The 26,344-nt window shown below is 37.0% G+C and overlaps 1 protein-coding gene across 1 annotated transcript; it reads left to right on the forward strand.

Moving 5' to 3' along the window:
* The first annotated feature begins 14,215 nt into the window (after positions 1 to 14,215).
* LOC139715828 (rhodopsin, GQ-coupled-like) lies at positions 14,216 to 15,340 on the forward strand. Its single transcript, XM_071627367.1, has one exon. The coding sequence runs from the start codon at positions 14,216 to 14,218 to the stop codon at positions 15,338 to 15,340; it is 1,125 nt and encodes a 374-aa protein (XP_071483468.1).
* Positions 15,341 to 26,344: the final 11,004 nt, after the last annotated feature.

Consider the following 26,344-nt stretch of genomic DNA (forward strand, 5'->3'; position numbering starts at 1 on the left):
AACTATAAAGGGTTCACAAAATCGTTCGATAATGATTAAGAACGCATACATTGAGGACATACATTGTCAATAAATAATATTTTTTTTGTTCGAACTGTTTTATAAAGGGCTCACAAACTCGTTTGACAACGATTAAGAATTCATATGTTGAGGAATGAATTGTATAAAACTATACATTTTTATTCGAACTATTAAGGGCTTCCAAACTTGTATTTAAGAAAACACACACGCATACACACACACACACATATACATGCACACATGAACTTATATAAAAGAATACGCATATCCACTCTCACACACACATACATACACCTGCTAGCACACCACTCTCTGTCTCTCTCTGTCTCTGTCTCTGTCTCTCTCAATCAAATCACCGCGCACTCTTTCCAAACAGCACAAACCCAAGTTGACAACACAGATGAACACTTTAGAAGCTGATGCTTGAGAACTATTTCACCCTAAACCAGATTAAAGTTACACTTTCGAGACCTCATTTCACAAAGTGATCCCGTTATATATGCTCACGCTGTCCTTGAAGGCGTCTCAATGAACCAGGGTACTTCGAGATGCTTGCTTGACGCGAATGAGACATGACAGTGAGCGTGTCTTTAAATTCATGAAGACGATGAGAACAAGAATGGAAAACACTCCAAGACTCGAGAAAATGCAAATAATTGGATTTAGTTGTTTATCCTAACTCACTCTTAAAGCCGACTTCCACGCCTTCAGAGCTCAGAAAATGTAATAACGACGCCGATTAACTAGGAACATTATCACACCCAGAAATGCTAAAGGCATATCCTGCCCTCATTGTGTATAACATGTAATATAATACACGCACATACACACACACGCAATGTACGATAAGAGAGAGAGAAAGAGAAGAAATAGATCTCTCCCTTTTAATTCCCTGTATTTTTTTTTCAAGGGCATAATACAGCTTGTATATAAAGTACATGTTTTTTTTCTCAAACAGCTAATAAATCTATCTGGTAGAGACATGTAGATCTCGTTAGAATCTATGTCAATGTTTTCGCCTTTAACTTTAAAGTTTACATCATGACTATAATAGAGTACATGTTTTGGGGGTTTTTTTTAAAGCTAACAAATATATCTGGTATAGACATATAGATCTCGTTAGAATCTATGTCAATGTTTTCGCCTTTAACTTTAAAGTTTACATCATGACTATCAGTGACTATATGGAGTACATGCTTTTTTTCAAACAGTTAACAAATCTAACTGGTATAGACATGTAGGTCTCATTAGAACGTGTGTCAATGTTTTCGCCTTCAACTCTGAAGCTTACATAATGACGCACATTACCTTTGATGTGTTTAACATGTTGACTACTTACCGTGTTGGCCTAATTTGAGGTATAAAAAGAAATAACATCGTCCTACAATAATGAGTTGGGATGGGGTATTTAGCTGAAAACTGGTTGCGATTTATCGAGAGAACATAAGATCCAAGCGAGGCCTTTGAGAAACAGAGTGTAACATCTGGCCGTATTCAGTTTCCCGAATAATCTTTTTTTTTTTTTTTTTTGGCCTTTTTAACGTCAACGTACGAGTGTTCCCAATGGGAATATTCTATGATGAATTACTTATGATTTCAACTTACGTTCATGTGATGATAAGTCTAATTTGCTTTTATGATGTCACGGTACTCGCATACACCAAAAACACAAAAATAGAATTTAGAACTTATAAATCATGTAATATATTATCAGTATTTCTATCATCATCTTATAGAATGCAGAAATAGATCATTACAGTGCAAGACCGATATAGATTCAGACAATTGGCGAGGAGGCGTGTTAAGTTGCGATATTTTTTTTTTTTATGAGCTTTTCAAAATGTCCACCGCAAAAAAAAATGACGGTTGATTCATTTTCGAGCATTTTGATGCTATTAGCAATTATTATTATTGTTTAAGTTGGCAAGGAAAGGAAAACGCCTTATCCACAATGGGAGTAGTTTTTTTTTTTTAAGACATTTTTTTTTAAACAGATATTTTGGAATCTACCTGCCTAGTGGTCAGTTACACCTTCCGAAGAGAGTGTTATAATAAGGTGTATTTTATGATTCTCTTTTTCAATGGTAGCAACCACCTCTTAGCTCACAAATAATAGTGTTTGTTTTTGTTTCCTTCTTTGGTTTCATTTTTCAAATTTTACTTTGAAAATAAATGTATAAACCATCGTACTCAAGGAAGCTAGTTTGTCCATCTCAAAAGCATTTCATTATGAAGGACAGAAATATCATAAAAAGATGGTTGCACAGGAAAATGATAAAAACCAAATTTGAATAAAAATCAAATATTGTGTCGTATTGGTCAGTTCTTAATAAAGATATAACCAGGTCGAGGTAGCTACCTCATTTTGAGAGAGGTTGTTTGATTCGATAATTGTAAATGGAAAACGAATGGATTGAATGAAAATGGATGATGAATAGGGGCCTAGTATACACATGATAAAAGCACTAAAAAGACTCGATAAAAGTGGGGAAGATGAAAAAGAAAGAGAAAATAGAGGATAGCGAAGAAGAGAGGAAAGGAAGGAGAGAAGATTTAAGAGGAATGCATAGAGGGTGTAGATAGAAGGAGAGAGGAAGGTAGGGGTGCAAAGAAGAGGAATGGAAGAAAAAAATGGAGAGGAGAGAAAAGTAGGGAAGAGGAGAGGAAACGAGAAGAAACAACAGCAAGGCGAAAAGGAGAGGATAGGAGAGAAGAGAAGAAAAGAGAGAAGAGGAGGGGAGTGTCCAAGAGAGAGAATGTAGAAGAGGAGAGAGGAGGAAGGGTCCTGAGACAAAGAAAAGAGAAGAAAAAAGAGGAGCTGAAAAGAGAATATAGAAGACAGGAGAAAAGATAAGAGGAGAGGTGAGATGAGGAGAAGGGAGGACAAGCAGGTGGGTCTTTCAGAGAGATGAATATTTGTACATGCTTACTGATCTCAGGAATGTATTCCCCTGGACATTGATGTGAGTACATGATGCACTTGGACTTGTCCAAAATGGATTCCTTTACCATTAATAACATGGTTTCGATTTCGTTGTATGTTGTGATTATGTTCGTTTGAAAGTAATGCAAACTTCGCGTAATGTACTGTTAACTGGATGCCTGCGCTTGAAAATAAGTGAAGTCATGTACTAATCTACAAACATTTTTGAAACGCAAGTTGGATACAACTTAATGCCAGAAATAACTGGGATGGTCCGTCTGCTTCAACTGTTTTTACTTCTGTTCGCATTTTTTAAAAAATGTATATTTTTCTGACAAAATTGGTTTTAAGGAAAGATGGTTCTCAGTGTGACTGACTTATGGACGTGTTTGTGTATTACAGTGTATTATATTGTTCTTTATTGACCCAACCACGTGGTCAGCAGAGCATTTCGTCACCATTATCAGCCTTAATGACTCTGTACTTATTCAGTTTACGGCCTTCTTTGCTCGGTCTCACATCTTGGGACTCTAACCTTGCTTTCTGTGAACTCGACAGGTACTGAATTTATCGATTACATCACTATTTGTTCAGAACCCTAAGCAATCCGTGATTTCACATTGGATTATGAGGAATCATTGGTGTTCCTTACAGGTATGTCTTCATTTTCGTTTTAATCTATTGGTTTTTTTTTTAAACTCTTCCACAAGTTTGATGTTTCCTGACTACTCAGACCACATTATTCAGCTGTTATTGATTTATAAAAAGAACGGATCCGATAGGAATTAAAGGAGCTTTGCATTTGTTCTTCGCTGGTGCTCAGTTTCACCTGTCTTCAAAACTCCTAATCACTTGGCGTAAACCTCTCATCCAGTCTACCATTGCGTAAAGGGTATGTGTCCTGGCAAAAAAACAACATTCAAAACCACGACCTTCAAGAACGTTCTACTTTTCTTTGCTATTCCCTGAAGAGATCTCTATTATACCCTCTTTAATCTCACTGAAGAAGCTGCGGTTCAGAATCAAGGTTTCTTTAATTGCAATGCATTCCTTAGCCTTCCTTGTTAAGCACATGATTGAGGATTTAGAGATTCTGTTCATCTCATCCACTTGGACACAAAGTGAAATGCCAACCCATGTTCGGGTTGAAACTGGTTAGAGATTAGGAGAGCAGCTTTAGTTGCGATCTAACCGTCCCGTCTTATAAAAGAGCTATGATCAACCGTAAGGTTCCCGATCGAGAACAATGTTGCGATTGTTTTTCTTTTTTTCAAAACCCTGTTGTGAAATCTTTGCGATTGTTATGCATCGAAACTTTTAGGACTAAATTGATTACAAATCTCTCAAAAGTTGCGATTTGAGGCAAACACAACCCCCTCGGGCTCTGGAGTCACCAAAGGATAATATTTAACAATTCTTCAATATACCAGGCTTAAGGGTACAGTTTAACTTGGGGAGCAGTGATTTTAAAAATGTATAAGTTATCACGTTTGATACATTTGTGTAGGTCAGCTGTGTCACAAAACATCCTATCATATAGACATTTTGCAATAAAACCTACAGTATATGGATATATCACTGTGTTACTCATTAAACCATAACTGTAGACGGTTTAGTATAGAAACAATTTTATTATAACTATTGCTCACATTTTTTATATTCAACAATACTAAAATAGATTATCCTGATTAAAATTTTACACTGGTTATTTCTATCCCTGACTCACATTTTAGAACTATTTTGAAGCACTAAAGCTGTGTTACTATTTCATCTTCAAATGGTAGATTATGCCTTTAAATATATCTCATTTTTTCTCAGTTCAGCTCGATTGGAATTATATCAATGACATATCACAGTTAGAAATATGTGAAACATGAAACGCTTCTCTTCTTTGATTTTCAACGGACATTAAAATTGTTCTGCTTGATATTGATTTTCCCATTGTCATCGGAGTGCATTTGATCCAAGACTGGATATTCACTTTAGCTCACTTGAATGACACTCACTACCATCGATAAGTGTCGAGTAAACCTGAGATTTTTTAGCACACATTCTGATGGTGCGATCGCTTTACCATCATGGTGCCTGATAAGTGTACAATGAATATCCTATGCAGTTTGATATTGGCCAAAGACAGCGCATATGATTATAGAACGTTAAAACTGTTTACGCCTGTGTTTAAGTGAATATAGATATCAAGACCAGTAAAAATATTGCAAATACATGATCAACGAAATGCTATGCCAAACATCATAATCGAGTAAAGCTGGCTGAAGTTTGATTGGTAACTTAAATAAAGTCAAGGAACGCGTCATATATGAACTCTCATGCAGGCTATAGGTTCAACCAAGCTGCCAATAGCCACCACGTACCCAGCTTTAACCACTTTGATTGATAATTGTTCTACATCTCATGTAGATATAAGAACAGAACGTTCTATGCGTGAAATTGCTCTGTCACTAAGTGACACACGGACGAATATAGCTGGTGGACAAATTGTTTAATAGGGAGAACCCAGCCGAGTAAATTACAAAAATCAAATTTCGTCCGGCACGCTAAGTACCCTGGACACTGACCACTTTACTATTATTTTTCCCCTCCAGAGAGTAGGTCAGGTAACCAGATCAGATTTGACGGAAATGTAACCCCTGCGTACAGGTTGTAATAAAGATTGAAAATAAAATAATTATAAATGATTAAATATGCAAGATATATCCAGTGTGTGGTTGGCATTCGCAGCAGTCCAACACAGGTGAAATGCGACTAATAAATCAACAGCCTTGAATTGCGATCAACCCTCTAACCCCTCCCCTCTCTCTCCCGCTCTTTACTCTCTCTCTCTCTCTCTCTCTAGAGACAGAGAGAGAAAGGGAAAAAACTCAATTGTCAATTTTCCCTTGTTCGGGTAGTCTGCCAGAGTCGATTGAAATGTAAATCTTGGCCTCCTATGCCATTAAGTTTGACATTCCGGTATTCCAATCATTGATTTGCATTAACTCTCCTCTTTGTTCGAAATGATCTGATCTGCGCGCGAGACACTTAAGGGATCGGATAACGGAACAACGGAATACGACTATAGCTCCGGAATATACACATGCCATATGGGGCTCTGAACAATATTCTTTTTCTTCAATGTTTGGTTTGATTTGGGGACAAACCTAGAAAAAAAAAGATGGATTTTCTAAGAAGCTGGTTTCAAATATCATACCACATTTCAAATTTAGCACGGTTTTTTTTTGTTACTTGAGTTAAAGGGAGGCAGTCCTGATATTTTCACTGTACTGATAATCAAAAATAGTTAAAAATCAAAATATAACCTTTCACCAGTTTATACGCGTGGAAATTAAAAAACTGTCTCCGTACGCGATTTTTGAAAAATAATTACTGCAAGCAATCGTGTAAGAGCCTTTTAGTTTTAGGAGTCTTTGGTGCTTTTTCATAAAAAAACAACAACAGCAATGGTATAGGGTTGATATAGCCAAGTCATCTCCTCTTTGTATGTTGCTAAGTCTTTTACCATGAAGCTACAATAATGCTGTATAGGTCCGTGGCTTTATATTGGTTTTACTTATCAGTGGTCTCAATTGATCGAACAGTAACCGTGGTTACAGAATTCGGCCCGGCCTAGCTCTTGTGCGCAGTGAGCTGATAAGTTGATTTGAAAGAGTGAATCGTGTGCTCTTTATCTTGTACATTATAGAAAATAACATGACCTTGAATAAAAACACTAAAGAAAAACAAATGGTCCAGCTGTTTGAGTGGATTGCCTTCTTTTCTGTAGGTCAAAGGAAATGCGTCATGATTAATTATTGTAGTTAGAATTTCTATTTAGTTGTTGTCTTGGTAGTTGTCTCATTGGTAGCCCTTTTTTATGGTAAGTTGTTCTCGTCTTACGTTTTCTCTGAATACAGAAATCTGTGGGTCGCTAGAGTACAGTTTGTAAGAGGCAATATAGTTATAAATGTATTTAACAAACTTGTAGGTAAACGACCTCGCTGGAAACAGAAATAATTTTGACTCATTTATAATTAATACTCAAAAGAACTGTGTGCCCTGTAGTCCCTTGAGAAGGGGACTGAGTCAACACGGCCACATATATTATTGATTGTTATTACAAAGCTCTGGTGACCCGTGTTATTCCTGTGCATTATAGACGAGACCAAACCGAGCTTTTCCATTAGATCATCAAGGACTGAACTGCGTGAAATGAAAGTTCGCCAAAAGAGATAATCAAAGCCGCGATGACATTCTCTACAATGAGCAAGTAGTGTGGTACCACGGGATGGTTTAACCCTGAGGCGCCGGTCCTTGATTACTAGTGGAGAACTCCTCTCGGATCTTTGATTTTTTCCTAGCTAAATGAATAAATATTGGCATTGTAACGCACACGATGATTAAGTGTAGACGTGACACACGTCAAAAAGAAGGATGCAAAATCTTATCTTGTTATTCACACTTGAAAAGGCTTTCAAAACCTAATGCATTTTAGATGCATTACACTTCCGATTCAATTTGACGTTATCTCTACTTTTTTTTGTCACGAACTACTACGAACTTCATAGGAAAAACAAAATTAGTCTTTCAAACACTGAGAATGAAACTCAATTTACATCGACATCACTCGATATCATCGTTGTAGTTTAGTCATTTTTTACTCGATTGTACATAACAAACATTTATTCATAATGTACGGTATGTGGTATGTGGTATGTGGTATGCTATGCATATGTAATATATATATATATATATATATATATATATATATATAATATATATATATATATATATATATAATATATATATATATATATATATATATATATATAATATATATATATATATATATATATATATATATATATATATATATATATATATATAAGATTAAAACCTAAAATGGCATTAAAACGCTTTATCCTGGCGAGGATATTAAGCGCATGTTTTAACATCTATATTATGTATATAATATATATATATATATATATATATATATATATATATAATTATATATATTATATATTTTTTTTCAAGTTTGAAATGATAGCAATGATACCCGCGAAGTTGTCCATTATTACTTGCGCACGTCAAGTCCGACTATTCTGATGCAACAAACTTATTTTAAAATCTTATGAGAGAAGGAGAGAAAGAAGAGGAGAAAACACCCTTAACCCCACCCCCACCCCCGAAGAAACAAAAAACAAACAAACAAAACAACAACAACAACAAAATGCACCCACGCAAGCTCGAACAAAAACGCCACGATCAGCGCCATCATGATATATGCGCGAAGTGCTACACCCCTTGATATGATTTATGCGGGGCTGAAACTTAAGCTGGAATCTCTTTGCCTGATGCAAATTGATTTTTTTTTTTTCTCCAGAGAAAACAGGAGAGAGCAGCGTATATTTGTATCCAAGCTTGAAGTATATGAAATATATCAAAAGACGAAGATGAGGAAGAAGTAAAAGGTGGAATCAATTTTCTAGTGTTGGGCATATAGACCGGTCGGTACTGACAGCATTGTAGTGCATGCGTGTGCGGTTATTACGTCTACCCTCTCTCACGCTGAGTGTTATTGTCGTAAAGTATGTTCGGATATTGAAGAGACTGACACAACTGCAGAAAATCTAAAGACATGATTTCACACAGGTAAAGCCTACAACTTCAGGGCATTTTGTTGTAATGTTATGTTCCTGCTCCAGCACTATACGTGGAGATATCCAGACGACTAAATTCGGTACTGATAGTGTTAAAAAGTATCCAGATGCCGTACTCACTGGGAAAATATGCACATTTCTCGACCGCAGGCTATATACCTCCGTATTTGGATTATCAGATTATAGCTATTTCAAAGCGGAAATCGTGAATTTAACCGCACAATGCAATAGCACATAATAATGCAAGCTACTGAAAAGCTAGAATCGAATTTATTTCAGATTCAGTTGCACAGATCGCACACACCAACACGCACAAACACGCACAAACACACACATACACACACGCACACAAACACACACACATTTAAGCTATTGTATAGGAGAGAATTGTATCGATCGAAAGTTTCAATTTCCGTCTTTTCGTGTCTGTTGCTTGTTATATTTTGTTCTTGAATCAAATTGCATCAAATGGGTAGGAAATCCGTTTTGTAAAATGTTGAGTCACAAAAGCGATTCATTGATTCCAGATCTGCGTGCTCTCAGGAGAAGAAGTTACAATGCTTCTCCTTGGGATCTTGTTGAAAAAGCATTCAGACTCCACACCCACCCAGACTTTGAGCAATATTGCGCTATACAGGGTAATAAATGATCTCAATCCAGGATTCGGTTAAACAAATTAATCTTACAGTGCTCATTAATTATGCTAAGATTCATAGACTTCGAAAGCTGGATGAGAACAATAAGAAAGATAGAAAACAAAAAAGCACATAAAGAAACAAACAAACAAAAGTAGGCGTGATGGGGAGAAGATTTTAAAAAAGGCGTGTATAAAAGATAGAGATAGATGAAAAGAAAGATGGTTTATTAGTAGTCTAACTTCTTTGCTCGAGTTTGACGGGAACTTTTTAAATCTTTATAATTTCTACAGTATATCAGTCATGATAATTATTCGTGAGGCGCACACTTGCAGTACAATGCGTTGTACACTCAAAACATGAATTAGAAAACTGAAGCGCCAAATCTAGCTGAACTGTCATAATTTGAGGATAATGATTACGAAGAAAAAAATACAAGCAGATGAAGACCATTAATCTATCTTGCAAGGCGATAACGAAGTAGTTCATGCTTCCTATACATTCATCCCCAAGTTGGCCAACGACATCCAAGTGACATCGAACAACCTCCATAAAAATCGTAATGCATATGGGACAAAAAAAAGTCTTCTTTCATAATCGGAGCATGATTATTACGAGGGAAAAAAGGCAGGTGAAGAACATTAATCTGTCTTGCAAGGCGTTGATAATGAGTTAGTTTGTGCCACCTACATTGCGAAATGATTTAAACAACAGCGGACTGTCTTCCCCAAGTTGGCCAACGACATCTCGCGGCTGGCTAACGACATCGAACAACCTCCATAAAATAAAAACAAAAAACAAAAAACAAAAAAAGGTCATGCAAGTGAGACAAACAAAAAAAAAAACCCGCAAAATCAGCTGATCTGCCTATCTTCCTTCATAATCGAAGCATGATAATTACGAGGGAAAAAGGCAGGTGAAGAACATTAATCTGTCTTGCAAGGCGTTGATAATGAGTTAGTTCGTGCCACCTACATTGCGAAATGATTTAAACAACAGCGGACTGTCTTCCCCAAGTTGGCCAACGACATCACGCGGCTGGCCAACGACATCGAACAACCGCCATAAAATAAAAAACAAAAAAACAAAAAACAAAAAAGGTCATGCAAGTGAGACAAACAAAAAAAACCCCGCAAAATCAGCTGATCTGCCTATCTTCCTTCATAATCGGAGCATGATAATTACGAGGGAAAAACAAACAAGCAGGTAAAGAACATTAATCTATCTTGCGAGGCTTAGTCAGTTAGTTTAGTGCACCTATACATTGCGAAATAATTTGAACGACAGCGCACTCGCATCTCTATGTTGGCCAATGACATCGAACAACCTTCATTAAACAACGTCTTACTCTCCAAGCCTGTGGATTAATGTCTTATCTTTATTTTCCGGGACTCGGAGGAGACACAAACATGGCACCCACACCCCCCCCCCCCCTTTCTCTCCCCTCTGAACATCTTGACAGTAATTGCCTGCTACTGACGAATGACTGCCTTGGCTAATAGATGATTCTGTCCCCGTACTGACTGAAATTTGTGCTGACTTTTGCCCCGAGTAAGACAGTTCGAAGCTTTGATATCGTAAGAATAAACTTGCTTTAATTGATTGTCAAGCCAGAACGTTTTGCCTATTCCCCCTTTCCCGCCACGCGGAATCCTGCTCTATCATGAGCGCGTTGCCTGGGAAAACGGCGCGTCGCGTTAGAATGGCATGATAGGAATTTACAATTAGCGAAAAACGAATGACGCCATCAGTCGCAATGGATACAGACAAATACATTAGAGTAGCCTCCAAGGGCGTCCCCCAAAGGCAGCTTTTAGTATCGTTTTCGTTCACTAAACTCGGTGCTCTAACAAGCACAAATAGGGGGAGGGGAAAGGTGACATATTGTTTGCGGTGCGATGCAGGGCGCGGTGAACGTTTTCAGTTTTCGTTTTATTGTTGGTTTGCTTCTTGTAGTCGAACATGCGATCATGGCAAATGTATGGCAATTGAAAGGGTGAATCTTCGCTTTTGAAAGGTTCCTGGAAAGTCATCAAAGACGATGGTAATCATAAAACTGGCATTTACATCACTCAGGAAAGTGAACTTCCGCAACAAATTACAGCAACACCTCATTAAAACTGTATTCTCGTTGTCGCCAAAGCACGTCGTTCATTTTCCCGACTCGCTATAACTCGTGATTTATTAAAGAAAGAAAAAAAAAGTGAAATGCGAGATGAAATTTATTGTTACTGCAAAATTTGTAAATTGTGTTTAGGCTGACTGAAACGAAATGACTTGATCGGGTGGGTATATCTGGTATTCACACTCAAGGTAATTTGTAAGCAAAGTGTCAAACAAGAACAATGAGATATTTTTTCCTACTTGAAAGCGCAGGTTTTCTATTCTATTTTATTGCTAAAACCATTTCGCCTATTTGAACTAACGCGAATAATTTTTGCAATCTTTCTCGGGTACAGTGTATTTGTTAAAGATTGGGATGGTTCAATTTTCTTTCTCAGTGTTAATCCTTTCACTATCAATAACATTATTTTCATCTAAACTGGTGTGCATACTTTGGTTAAACAGTTAAAAGTAGGTCCTTATTGAAATGCTGAATAAAGTTGGAGACATTCGTCCATTTTTCCAAATTGTTATAATCAATGAAGGAACTCAGTATTCACAGCACATTGGAACAAACAAATGAAAAAAAAAGTCATATAATGGTACAATGTTTTCGAATCCACATGATAATTCCATAGATATTTAGTATCATGAGAATTTTTTAGCAAGCTTTGTAGTGTTGATCATCATCAAACAATACTGTTTTGGAATGATGGTTTGCTACAAAGTCATGTATTCACAGTTTTTTTTTTAACTTTTATTTGGTCTTGATTTAACATACCAGTTACTACCTACCTGTCCATAGCAGAAGATCGGTATTTAAGTTTTTTTCTGAAAACTCCCTGTCCATCATGGCCTACACGCTTTACGAACAAATGAGTCATATTTTCACTTTTACGTGAGATTCACTTTTCATTACAAAGTACACGTTCATGTATGTGTTTTGCAGTGTAATTTATTATCGCAGAAGAATTGCTGCATTATTACATTACATATGTTATTGTTGGCAATGAAAATTGATTAAACAGGTTCGTCGTCGGTAAAAGTAAGGAATGATTTAGAAATCGTTACCTGTCATTAAGCTCCAATCAATTTCTTCTGAACGTCATGGCCCCCTTTGAAACATTGACTGAAGGAAGTGCCCAGATTCTTCTTATTGTCCATTGTATAATAGGTCTTCTCGCTCTCCATATAGCTATTCACCCTTTCCTTGACTTTCGCACGATACACCTCTCATGCCCGCTGTACCTGTTTTTCCCCAATCTCCTTTCACGTCATAATGTCTACAAACCATCTGTGTTTCATTGTTGCTGTTGTTGTTTTTTCTTCTTTTTATCGGCATCCTGTCTGTCTTGCATCTACATCAATTTGAGTGATCGCGAAGACGTGCTATGCGCTTCTAATAGATTACGGTTTTCATTCAACACTTTTCATCAAAGATCTTGCACATGTTCATCTCTCAAATTCGAACAGAATGTTCTAACCAAACAGTCACGATCATTGTCACAACTTCCTGAAAAGGTGGAAATTTGTTAACTATGAGACCAATATCTTGTTCATCCATCTGCAATGATCTGTGTGTCTGCTCTCCACCAGTGGTTGTTTTTTTTTTTTTTATTCTTTTGCTTCATCTCTCTGGGTTAGTGTGTTGTTTATCTCTCCTCAGAATCATCTTACTTTGGTTCCATTCTTAGTCCTCAATATGATAATCATTAATTTATCATATATTCCCAAAATACGCTCTAAGGTCAACACTACTGGTTGAACTTCAGTTGATTGTAATGTCTAGGGACAGTCGCCATCGGATAATATTTGGCGTAAATTCACTTGACTGAATTTTTATTAAAGGTCACCCTACATAAAACAACCGAGTAAAATCCTTAACCACTGTGGTCAGCGTCACACATCCACTGAGCACGTAATGGAAAGGTCTATACACATAAAACACACACACACACACACACACACACACACACTCACACACACACACACACACACACACACACACACTCATACACACACACACACTCACACACACACACTCACACACACTCACACACACACACTCTCTCTATACACACAAACTTAAACACACACACACACACACACACACACACACACAGACACACACACACACAGACACACACACACACAACTCATCACATATTCCGCTTTTCATCCGCTTGCTTTGCGGGGATTATGTTTGATTTTAGATGACCGGGGTAAATATTCTGGCCTTGCAACGCATTTACGGGATTATTCCTAAAGTCGTAGTCTTTTTCAGATGCGACTGTCATATCACTCTCTTTTTTTTCATTTCCTTTGCCAGGTGATAACGAAGCACCCTGTTTGCGACAGAAGCACAGCTCCGCCACACCGAAGTACTGCGGGAACGGATGATGAGAGAAACCAATTCAACCTGTTAAGTGGTGATTGCAGACACCGATCAGGACCTCACGCTCGGACGCATCAACACGGAGTTTTGTGATCCCTACGTTTGTTCCATCACGTTCTAGTATTGGGATGATCTAATTTTGAAGGATTTGTTTCCACCCCCTGGTGACTCTTTCCCAAATTACCAGCCTACATACCCATGCTTGAAGATGATAACCACCAGAGGTGTAGCAAACGTCAATAATTATCTGAAATTTTAGCTTGCGCCGAGTGCCCCGATTACATTCGAGATGTGTAATCATACCCTCTGGAAGTGTAATGGATGGTCTCAAGTCTTCACACCTTCCATATATTTTCTTTCGTCGAATACAGGGGTGCAACCTTAAGTCGCACCTCTATTATAGCCTTAAACTTATCATTGGGTAGAAGAGGCGAAACTCACCAGCATCTCGCGGAATTGCCTTGGGTTCTCAAAGGTCACCATGGTTACGTCATCCTTTGTGCGCGGGAAGATGTCAACAGTTGTTATGGGCGAGCCGACTGTCGTTTTTGATTTCACTCAAAACGCACATCTTGCTGTCATCACCTTAGATACAGAGAACATGAGCACTCGCTTATCTGCGGGCCCCGAAGAATATGTGAATGAACATACGTTCAGAGCAATCGGATACTATCTCCTTGTGGTTATCATTGCAGGAGCTGCCGGCAACAGCGCCGTCATTTACGCCTTCTTGAATTGCAAAAAGCTCCACACTCCAACTAACCTCTTAATTGTCAACCTCTCCGCCAGTGACCTCGTCGTGGCACTGACCGGAACGCCGCTCTCAGCGTATAGTACATTTAACGGCAGGTGGATGTTTGGGGAGATAGGATGCAGTTTCTATGGTTTCATTAACTACTACTGCGGATGTATCTCCCTTAATAGTCTAGCGGCAATATCTATTTTCAGGTACTACATCGTGGTGAAAAAGCTCACAGGACCTAAAAAGATTACTTTCAGGAAAAGTTGGCATACCGTTCTCATCATCCATGTGTATACTCTCATATTTTCGACGCCACCTCTCTTCGGCTGGAACCGATTCATTCTGGAAGGGTACCGCATTGGATGCGACATAGACTTTCGCACAAAGACCCCTCTCTATATTTCATACATTGGTTGCATGTTCATATTTCTATTTTTCATTCCGCTGGGAATCATAATGTTTAATTACTGGAGGGTTTTTCAAGCCGTACGTCAACATGCTTGCACTCTAGCTAACTCACCTTCAGCCCGGAAACCTGGTCTGAGGAAGGACTCCATGCTCGGGTTTCGATCACATTTCCTCAGGACGCGGACAGGGTTGATTCTCTTCATTACGGTGGCTGTGTTCCTTGTGGCATGGCTGCCATACTGTGTCGTGTCGCTCTGGGTTCTACTTGGGGACCCATCGTCCATTTCCCGCGTGGCGACCGTGGTGCCATCACTGTTCGCTAAGTCGTCCGTCGTTTACAACCCAGTTATCTACGTCATGTTAAATCCCCAGTACAGGAAGGCCTTAATGGGGTCATTTCACTCCAGCAGACCTTGTACCAAAATAACTACTGCATGGCAAGGAACATCGACGTGAACTCGACCGTGCCTCTGCAACAATATGAGACAGTTCTTATTGTACCCAAGGATAGATTTATATACCAAGGACGGAGTAGACCTAAAACGCGACACATCAGCGATAGGGGAGAGCGGGGAGAAGTGGGACATTATTTCAAGTTCGCCGATTTTCTTCTTATATCTTTTTATAGAAGAGATTATTACATTTCCTGTTGGACTTGCATGAAGGTTCATATGGTAGGTTACATAAAGAGCTATAAGCTGGGGGTAGCACTGTTCTCAATTTTCTGCAGTTAATGAAAAGAAAAAAACTTATTTTGGGGGAGAAGTTGACCCACCCGTGGGTGAAGTGGGACAACGGCAAGGGAGAAATGGGACTGTGGGGGTAAAGTGTGACATCCTAGATGGTCTATAGAAATGTCAAAGTTGGAAGGCATAATGAAACATTGGTAATGAAAACAGTCAAACATGCTTTAAAATGATCTTTACTTCAACAAAACAAGTTTGAACAACATGTTTGAAAATCTGAACTGCTTTACATGTAATGCTATTATGAGGGACAAATGGGACACGTTGTCCCAACTGTCCCTCACATGACATATACATAAATATGTACGACTGCTCAGTAACCATGCAGGCATTTGTCAAAAACAAGTTATATTAGTTGCATATTAATAAGGCTCACCACCAGCTTCAATTGTGCCCTTGAAATCATGAACACAAAGACAACAGGTTAATTAACTTGATTTTAAAAAAACATTATATTTTGGGGAAAATTTTCAATAGCAATTTATACATACTTAGAATTTGCCGAACTGCATGGCTTTCTTAGTGTGATGTATGGTTGCTAGGGGCTTATTGTAGATATAAGCCAATCGCTGATTTGTTGAACAGTTTTTGATTCAGAGAACGTGTCCCACTTGACCCGCGTCCCAACTCACCCCGCTCTCCCCTAATGGAATATACTTTAATCGACCTGCCATTAAACGTGAAGTTCAAGGAGTTTATACGCGACTTGGTTTGTGATGCTATTTTGTATTGGTTCTCCCAGGACCTGTTGCCTTACGGCTACTGTATGTAGAAGCTATGGCAAGATTGAGTGCTCTCACACCTGTTACAACATACTCTTACACAAAGTAGCACCTTCATGAAAATTCAATATGTTGTTCTTTTTAGATGTGACAATAAGTCCAGTAAATGGTAATAAAAGAGTAATCGAAATAATGATTTAACTTCAAACTATGATAGGCAACAAAAATATGTCACATGCTCTCATTCTAACCGCCCGTCAAAAAAAAAATAAAAAAAAATAAATATATATATACACACATATATCAAGGATTTTATTTTACCAAACTTCTTTGAAATCTGAGTTCCTTGTGGGTATATTCACTGCAAGCAACCTGGTGAATAATGCACAACTGATGACTAACTACTATCTACACTCGGTGTTTTTTCGTCTTTTTGTTTATTTAGTTGATTTAAGCAATTACTAAACGATTCAGGTTTCCAGCAAAAAAGCAGAGAAGTACACACCTGAACAATGAAAGACAACCATGAATTTAAAAAAAAGTGACGATAAAGATAGAACGGTGGTTTTTTGCTGCTGGGTGAACGTGCTGGCTGTTTTGACTACACTTTACTTTAAAGGGGATGGCTAGTAACCGATCAGTGGGAATCAGTGGGAATGCTGAGGGATGATTGTTCCAATCCTTGTGGGATTCATTTAAGAGTACATTATATGTCTATTGTTGTGTGAAAATAATTTGCTTCAGAATGGTCTCATATTCAAGTAATGTGCAGATTAATGCCCCGTCACTGACCATGGACGCTTACCTGGAAACATTAAACTGCACATTACTTGAATATGAGACCATTCTGAAGCAAATGATTTTCACACAACAATAGACATATAATGTACTCTCATTAAATGAATCCCACAAGGATTGGAACAATCATCCTTCAGCAATCCCACTGATTCCCACTGATCGGTTAATAGCCATCCCCTTTAATACTCAGTGGTTGCCAAATTAAATCATGGAGCTACAGCTGTACAACTGTTATAGCTCCATAGATAAATCCTCCTTACGACAAGCTGTTGGTAGAGGGTATGCCACCACTCGACAACAGCATGCATATTTGATGGCCATGATGTGTGAAATGCTGAATGTATTGCTATTAGATAGCGACTCCGGGTTTCTCATGAGACCTATAAGACTTAAAACACCATCAGGCAGCTAGGGTGATTGATAACTTTATCTGATAGATGACGTAGGGCGATACAAACGGAATAAAAAAGAAAGGAAATGGAAATGATGGAAATTATTGGCGAAATTTGAAAACTATGTGACATTTCGAGAAGATATTATACTACTGTCCAGATAATATTCAACTAACACTGAATAAAGGGAAATATTGCATGTCACGCACAATGACCCTTTGCTGAATTTATTATGAGTTTTGCTTCTTTTCTTTTCTTTTCTTTTTTGGCAAATCCTAACGTGAATATATATCCTTTGAACTAAGCTACCCTGAACTAAGCTGGTCTAGTCCATGAGAACAAATATTTTATGTAATGTCTAAGACGGATAATATGACACTTCAGTGAATAATCGTAAGATGCACTATGTTATTATCTCTTTTCACAGGGGTCATAATAATATTACACTATGAATCATTAAAGCATGAATGAGAATTATATAGCTTGTATTTATTGAAAATGTCCTATCGATACATTCCTTTATTGATACTTGTATTATGACACCTGCCTAATTGTACAATGAATATTGCAGAATCATCGCTCTATCAAAGTATTATTTTTTCCCTAATTCTGAGGTAATATCAAAAGCATGCGTTTGTTGCATTTTTCCAAAGTTTCTATAATATTGTATAATATTAATTATTTTAAGAACAATGGATGATTATAAATACATGTGATTGAATGGAATTATGATATACCTTTTTTTCGGCGAACTTCGTACTTATTTCAACCAAAGTTCAGAAAATTTCATTTAATTTGGGCGATTCTGATGACCGACGACGTCAAAGTTTTAAAAGATATGATAAAACGAATTCAGTTCAAAACTATGGTCATGCGATTTCGCTATTTTGTCAATTGAAAGTGTCCTTTAAAATCGCCCTGAATTCCCCGTTGCAGGCGTTCCAGCATTGAAATGCGTGAAGAGGAAAACATGTTTGGTATTTAGCTTTTGAATAATTTCTATACAGATGCCAAGTGCTCCCAGTGGTTCACTCCCATATATATGCCAAGATGCCAAGAAGTTGACGGATAAAAGACTCTAATGAAAAAAAAAACAAAAGACAAACATTACTGTGTATCGACATCCCATCTTACATGATTATAAAGCGTACAGGTGAATCATACATCTATGAAGTATGATGATATTGGTTTAGCAGCATTGAGACTTATGACTTGCAGTGATGATTACATGATCGTCAAGTTATCAGCAGATTGTTAAAGTTATATGATTTGCAGATAATGGAAATTAGATGTGAATAGGAATGATTTTTTAAAGGTTGATACAATGAAAAACAAGCAAACCAACAATTACAACAAAATATAAATCAAGAAGTGAAATATGAACAATACATTTGGCAATATTTGGCAATACATATTACACGAAAATGATTTTCTGGAAATACGAACTTGCATTCTTGAGAACGAATTTGAAAGTTGTTATGATGTTGTCATGCCTTAAACTTGACTGATGCGAAATTGAATAAATCTGTCTCTAAATTGAATAGTGAGGTGTCAAAATGACTTATTTTACACAAAATCCAAGATTCTTAATAGCAGAATTCGACCCGAGTGAAAAGGTTAGCGAAAGAAATTGCTCTAACATCATCGCTTGTCATCAAATTCAAATTAATTTTCTTTTTATCATATTAGAGAAAACTCGTATTAAATCACAGAATATAACCGTACAGTCATCAGTCGTAGTTGTCGGGTACTGCCATATTTCACATCTGCATAATTTCATTTATATGAAACATGAACTTGAGTATGTTCTCTCGACAATTTTGTATCATGTATCAAAATGATATAACCATATTATGCCTCAATGCCTTCATGCTTGCAGAGTTAAACGTAATTATGATTAATGAGTCATGTAACGTAATCGTTGCCTCCTCATCATTCGGCCTGAGGCATAAGATAACGTTTTATGCAGACATCCCTAAATGCATTCCTCAATCGCCATTTTTTGTTCCCCACCCCATCCACCCCTCCCTATTGTATTCAACTTTGCATTGTATTTCATTCTACCCACCTAGCACGTTAAAGGGATAGTATAGTTTTGGTTGAGACCGAACTTCAGGTTTCTAACATTTTTTGGTGAGATGATGAGGAACCTTTTATGAAATGTGAAAGAACATGTAATTCCAAGAGGAATTCAATGTTTATTTGATAAAAATTGGTTTTTGAATGGCTTAGATATCCAAAACAGAGCGATCCTAATAAAAGGCGGGACCAACCTTTTATTACGAACGTTTTGTTTTACTTTGTTTTTTGATGTCTCAACCATTCCAAACCCCATTTTCATCAAATAAACTTTTAATACATCTTTAGAATGGTATGGTCTGTACTTTTTCATAAGTGGTTTCTTGATATCACACAAAAAGTTAAAAGCCCAATTCTTATCTACGAATATCTCCACCAATACACAAAACATCCATTTAATGCGCCAGATTGTAAATTAGGGGCCCGTTGCATAAAAGTTACTATTATGGTAACTTTGCCATCCGATGGTTACTACTATGGTAACAATACTCAACAGCCAATCAAAATCAAGAATTCCATGGAAGTTACCATTGGATGGCAAAGTTACCATAATAGTATAACTTTTATGCAACGGGCCCCAGTCTTTTTTTTCCCTGTAATTTCCATGTTATACGGCCTTTTCCCGCATTGTTACTGTTTCGAAACATTGCAATAAATCTCAGTTCAGTTGTTTCCCCGTGTGCAACACATTCGTGTTCAAGAGAATACTGGTCGCTAAATACAATTCGAAACTGAGAAACTGACAACAAAAATAGATGCGATGCTGCATGAACACAGGTAAATAACATGAAGTTAATCGGAAGAAATGGCAGATCCAAAACTTTGAATTAATATGAATAAAAGTATGAAATATAACAGATACAAATAAAGGTAATGCTTGCAAGTGCCAGTCAATTCCTGATAGTGAGTCGGCGACTGCTCGTAGAAATGTTGAGATGAGGTTATCTATCTTTCCAATACCAATAAAGACCAGGAAAAAATGCCTGGTAGTTTATCCTGTAATTGATGGTCATAGGCTGTTAACACAGGCATCTAAGACCTTTATTAAGCAAACCAAATAGCGGATTGGCTGCCAAACACTAAAAAAAAAATGCAGACTTCAGAAAACCCTCTTTACAACCTCTTAGAACCCCCTGAAGTGTATAAATCTGAACCAACTGCTGAAAGATGTAACCTTGTTATTTCTTTTTGATCTATAAAATGCGATTCATTACATTTTATAAGCTTATCATGCTGTCTCTTGTGAATTAATATTCACCAGAATGTAATAAAGCAGTAATAATTATTTGCAACAGCTGTATTCTGGTCCCTTCTTGTTTGTTGTGCTTTCATGAAATGTCAAGATAGTCCCTGTGAAGCTTTGCTTTCAATACAATCATTATCATTACTAGTTTTTATGCCTCCGCCACGAAGTGGTGCCGGAGGCATTATGTTTTCGGGTTGTCCGTCCTTCCGTCCGTCCGTCCGTAATGAATTTTGTGGACAGGGTAACTATCAAAACCTTTTGAGGTATCCTAATGGAACTTGGCATGTATGTGTATTAGGGGGTGAAGTTGTGCCTATCAACTTTTGGGTGCACATGCTCGAGGTCAAAGGTCAAAAGGTCAAGGTCAAATACATAAAATTTCACTATTTCAACCATATCAATGCAATGCCTGAAGATATTTTCTTGAAACTTAGTGTATACATGTATTACCCAATCAAGATTCTCTAATGAAAGTTTGGGTCATGAGGTCAAAGGTCAAAGGTCAAAATGTCAAGTAAAAATATTAAAACCTCACCTTTTTTCTCTGTACAGTACCTTCGAAATTGTTTAAGGTATCTTCATGGAACATAGTGTATATACTTTGTACATGTACTGACTGGCAGTGATTATCTAGAAAATTTAGGGTTCATGGGGTCAAAGGTTAGGGGTCAAAGGTCAAGGGAAACACTTCAAAATTTTACTATTTCTGTCATGTTTATGCAATGCTGGCAGGATTATTATTCTTTTTACACTTGGTGTATGCATGCATAACCTAATAGAGATTCTTTGGAAAGTTTTTTTTTTCTTTTGTTTTTGCCTCAAAGGTCAAAGATCAAGTGAAAGTGCTGAACTAAGCTTTTCCGTCATATCTCGGAAGTGGCTCAAGTTATCTTGAAACGTACTACATATTTATGCATGTTCTGCCTGACGTCGATTATTCTATGAATTTTAGGGTCAAAGGCCAGATGAAAATGGTAACAATTTACTATTCAATACAGAAATTGAACTTTTTCTCTGTACCTTGAAAATAACTCAATGCATAAACATATGAATGGGTCAAAGTCAAGATAAAGTCCTTAACACCCAAGTACATGCTCTCCTATTCATCCAATTAAACCTAGGTCAAGGAAGGTGAACATTTAACACATTTGTGACAAACTTGTCGTTTTAATATTTAGCCAATTTTGTGAAAATGTAATCACACATTGTCTACATGTGCTATCTGGACCTGTTAGGAGAATCATGCATTATGGCGGAGGCATACCAGTCGCCATAGCGACATTTCTAGTTCCTTCCTTTGTTTGATTATTTTTACAATGTGACATATCTAACTGCATCAAAACATTTACCATTGGATCCACCTGGGGAGATTAGCTGTTAAAGAGACTTCTCCGCTTTCACGAAATGATGTCGTATCTACTTCCCAAGACCTTATCTGTGATATCGGTAATCTAAATTTGCATTGTGTATGTGTGTGTGTGTGTGTGTGTGTGTGCGTGTGTGTGTGTGTTTGTTTGTTTGTGAACATTTTGTATCTCGCTCTAATGCTCAGTACAATCAAGAACAACATTACGCACACAAGCACGACAAAAACATAATTTTATTCACAATATTCATATGTATTGTATATTAAAGGTTTACTATACACGTCATGTACAGTATGTGAATTCGTGCCGTACTTCGACTACTCACTTTCTTTCTTGCAAATTTGCTTTCTGTGCGAGAAATTCTTTAAATGCATCATCCAAAGTTAGAATAAAACTAAACAATGGAAAGGTTGTGCATTAACAAGTAATTTTCCCTCCTACGAATTTATTATCACTGAAAAAAGAAATCTAAAACAAATCATTCGAATTCAAACAAAGGCACGTTAGAAAATTGGCATTCATATTCAGATGCCCACTGCCGTGGACTCTGTTCCGTCATTCATATTTATGAAATGACATGCATGTTTCAAATGAGTGCATTAAATTTTAAGGTGTATCGCAATACATTCCCAGATATCACAAGTATTCAAAAGAAGGTCTTCAAGACAACTTTGCTCAAAATTTCATATCGACTAGCTGCAGCCCTGGACGGGCTATTCGTCCAATACGAAAATTAATGAAATAATGGACGTAAAGATCAGAAAGACGAAAACACATATGTTACAACCCACATAAAACACAGCGAAAAATATACTTAATCATGTATAACGTTTGATGTCAAGATAAACATTCGTGTTCAGTAGGCCTATGTTCTGTCTTTTGCTGCAATCAAAAGACATGGTTGTATACGTTTTGTGTTCTTATTTTTTTGTATAATTATGATTTTGTAATTTCTTTAAGAAAAATGGAAATATGAAATTATAAATTGAACTGAACTAAGATATGAATAAGAACACATGCACACTTATCATACAGCATAGTTTAGATGAATAGAAATACAATGTTAAAAGTGAACATTACAAACTTGAAAGTCAATGATATTCAATCACACAAATTTGAAAGTTGCGAATAGAATTATCATGAGAAAAAAATCTCGTTTTGAAATATATATATATACATTAGGGGGAGGGAGGAGAGAATAAAACATGTAAGGCATGTAAAGCGTAATATAACTTATATCTGTATCAAAAATAGCTTATTGTATACAGAGACAAGTGATACACATAAACACGCATGTGCACATTAAACAACACGAAATCCGTTTACAGATGAAAGGGAATGAACGAATCTCTGATTTTAGATTCAGATTCAGATTCAGATTCAGATTCAGATTCATTTATTGTCCATATAGGAAATTCTTCTTGTTGGCATATGGGTGTACACATAGGCATATCTGCATACATACATGCATACAAACTGAATTCCCCAAAATTATGAAATGCCAAAAGCAAGCTCCACTGAAGAACTTTCTTAGTTTGGATGCATAAACATTGAAATCTAATGCGCTAAATTTGAAGAGCTATTGCTTAGTTGAATAAGCTTAGAAAGAATCGAATGCGGATAAAGAAAAGAATAAAATGCCTCAATTGAAATAATACTGTCGATCGGTGAATTGCGATGTTAATAAATTAATTCATGTGCTCCAAATTGAATTTCAGTGACTGGATATAAAATTCTAAAGACCGATATTAATCGAAAAAAGATAGTGTCTGAATTTGTATGCATTTAAATGAATATGAGTGACAAAAACATGAAATTGTGAGGGAAACATATAGTAATACATATCTAGTTTGTTACAATATCACTTTTCGTATAATAATGAAAACACGGTAATTACAAGGTGACTGGAAGCGTGAGGAACACGTGCTGGGATAATTGCGATGGCGTCCTGGTCTCCCATTCAGTAGTTGCTTTGCAGTCATAGTAATAGTATAAATAGTATAGTGATAGATTTATGATCGGAAGAGGGTAATTTTGGATTCTGTCCTCGCAATTTCGCATTAAAAAAGAATGAGTGCATGCCCTGCTGTCAGTAACATGGCTCAATCGCCCGTCATTCCATTATTTTCCCATTGTAGCATACTCTTAACTTTAGAATCTCATAAATCTGCCGAGGAAAATAAAGAACAAACTACAGAAAATGTCTGCGCTGCTCAATTAAGGAAGGAGATAATCATTGAAGATAACGTGACACGTACACACAGAGGTTTTATGTTGATCTACATAATGTATGTGCGGGGTTGCCTGTGTGTATGGAGATCTATCACTTAGTCTACTCCCACTTCGTCTAATAGCCATTAAGTCTCAACTCATATGGTTTAATCCCGATTCGTCCACAACCAGTTCGTCTAATAACCATTTTAGTCGAATTGCTAGTTGATCTACTTCCAGGTGGGCTATGCCCATTTCGTCTAATACTCACAGTTTATTAGACAAATGGAAATAAAAATCCATGCTGGAGTCAAATTTGCAATTAAACGATCTGATCATTAAACGAAATGATAATTAGCCAAACTGGACATTAGACCAAGTGAAGCTTAGACTAAACGGGCATTGGACAAAATTGATAGTAGATCAAATGAGTTTAGTCGTACTGGGAAGTAGACCATCTGCTATTAGACTAAGCGGCAATAAACCATAATATGTACTGGTGTTGGTTTCTGTCTATATGACGGTTCCATCATAATACTTCAAGGGAACGCTGTGGTTTACATCACTGTGTCAGTCATTGTTCAGTCACCACATTACGTACCTTTTTTGAGGAAGAGTGCGATAGCAGGAATTCACAAGAATGTACTGGAGGTGGAATTCTCTGCCAATGTCAGTCTATAACTGCCTTTATTCATACGATTAATTCAGGCTATCAAATGAAATAATAGTCGTGATGCTTCATCTCAATTCCTCCACTGACATGATCAGGATTTGACGAAATTGGTTAAAGGAATCAACAAAATCTTTTTCTTTTTAATAAAAAAAAAGGATATCTGTCAAGGAAATATGTTTAACTATGTGAGTCCTAAATTTCGAGCAATAACTGACTCCATCGGGAGTATATTATTCGCCATCGCAAAGAGAAGAGTGGAGAAAAGGGAAAATTGTTATTCGGTAAACAAACTTGACGAGCCAGCCCGTATGTTTTGATCAATGAAAATTCAAAGAAAAAAAAAAGCTTTACGAGAGCTCTGCTGTAGCGCATTCCTATATATAAGATTTACTTAGTTTAATTTGATTCCAACCTGGATAAACTGAGAACTGGGTGAAAGTGGCATCAGAAAGAGAGATGTTAAATTGCACTACGAAGTCAATTGAGAGCCACAATTGATCGGGCGTCAGCGGCAACGAAGCCGTGCCAAGATGGAGTCCACGCCAAGAACGTGACATGCTTGCAGAGGTAATCACCCAAAAAAATATACCGATGAAAAGGGGAGAAAAAGGTGAAAATGAGCAGAACGAATAAGATGCAATGACTAGTGATTGGTGAAACAATATATTGGAAGGAAGTGAAAAGAAAAAAACAGCAACGACTTTAATCAATGGATTCATAAGAAATCATTAAACTGCGTATTTACTTTTTACTTAAAGTAAATTGTTGCGGCATCTAGATAAAACGTCACACGCTCATTTAGGTCAAGTGGATAACTCCGACTTGCCCCTTTAAAATATACACTGATAAGTGTCTTATTGCATGGCTGTGATTTATGTCGCTTTATACACGATGTCATTAGATTTTGTGTCACTAGCCAAGTTAAGAAAATGTGTGTGAGTGTTTTTTGTTTTTTGTTTGTTTGTTTGTTTGTTTGTTTGGTTGGTTGGTTGGTTGGTTGGTTGATTGGTTGTTGTTGTTGTTGTTGTTGTTGTTGGTTTTTTTGGGGGTGTTTATACTTGTGACAATGACAACGTTTGCATGCTGGACAACGTCTTCAGTGTGAACGCTTTTCTTGTCTTTTCCATTTTGTTGGGGGAGAGGCATTGTTGTCATTACTCAAGAACAAATTGATATTATATAAATATATACAATAGGCGTAAGAAATTACATTCCACCGATTCAGA

The sequence above is a fragment of the Diadema antillarum genome, unplaced genomic scaffold (genome assembly GCF_040938485.1).
Source record: "Diadema antillarum isolate AM-2024a unplaced genomic scaffold, OU_Dant_1.0 scf00000055, whole genome shotgun sequence".
NCBI lineage: Eukaryota > Metazoa > Echinodermata > Echinoidea > Diadematoida > Diadematidae > Diadema > Diadema antillarum.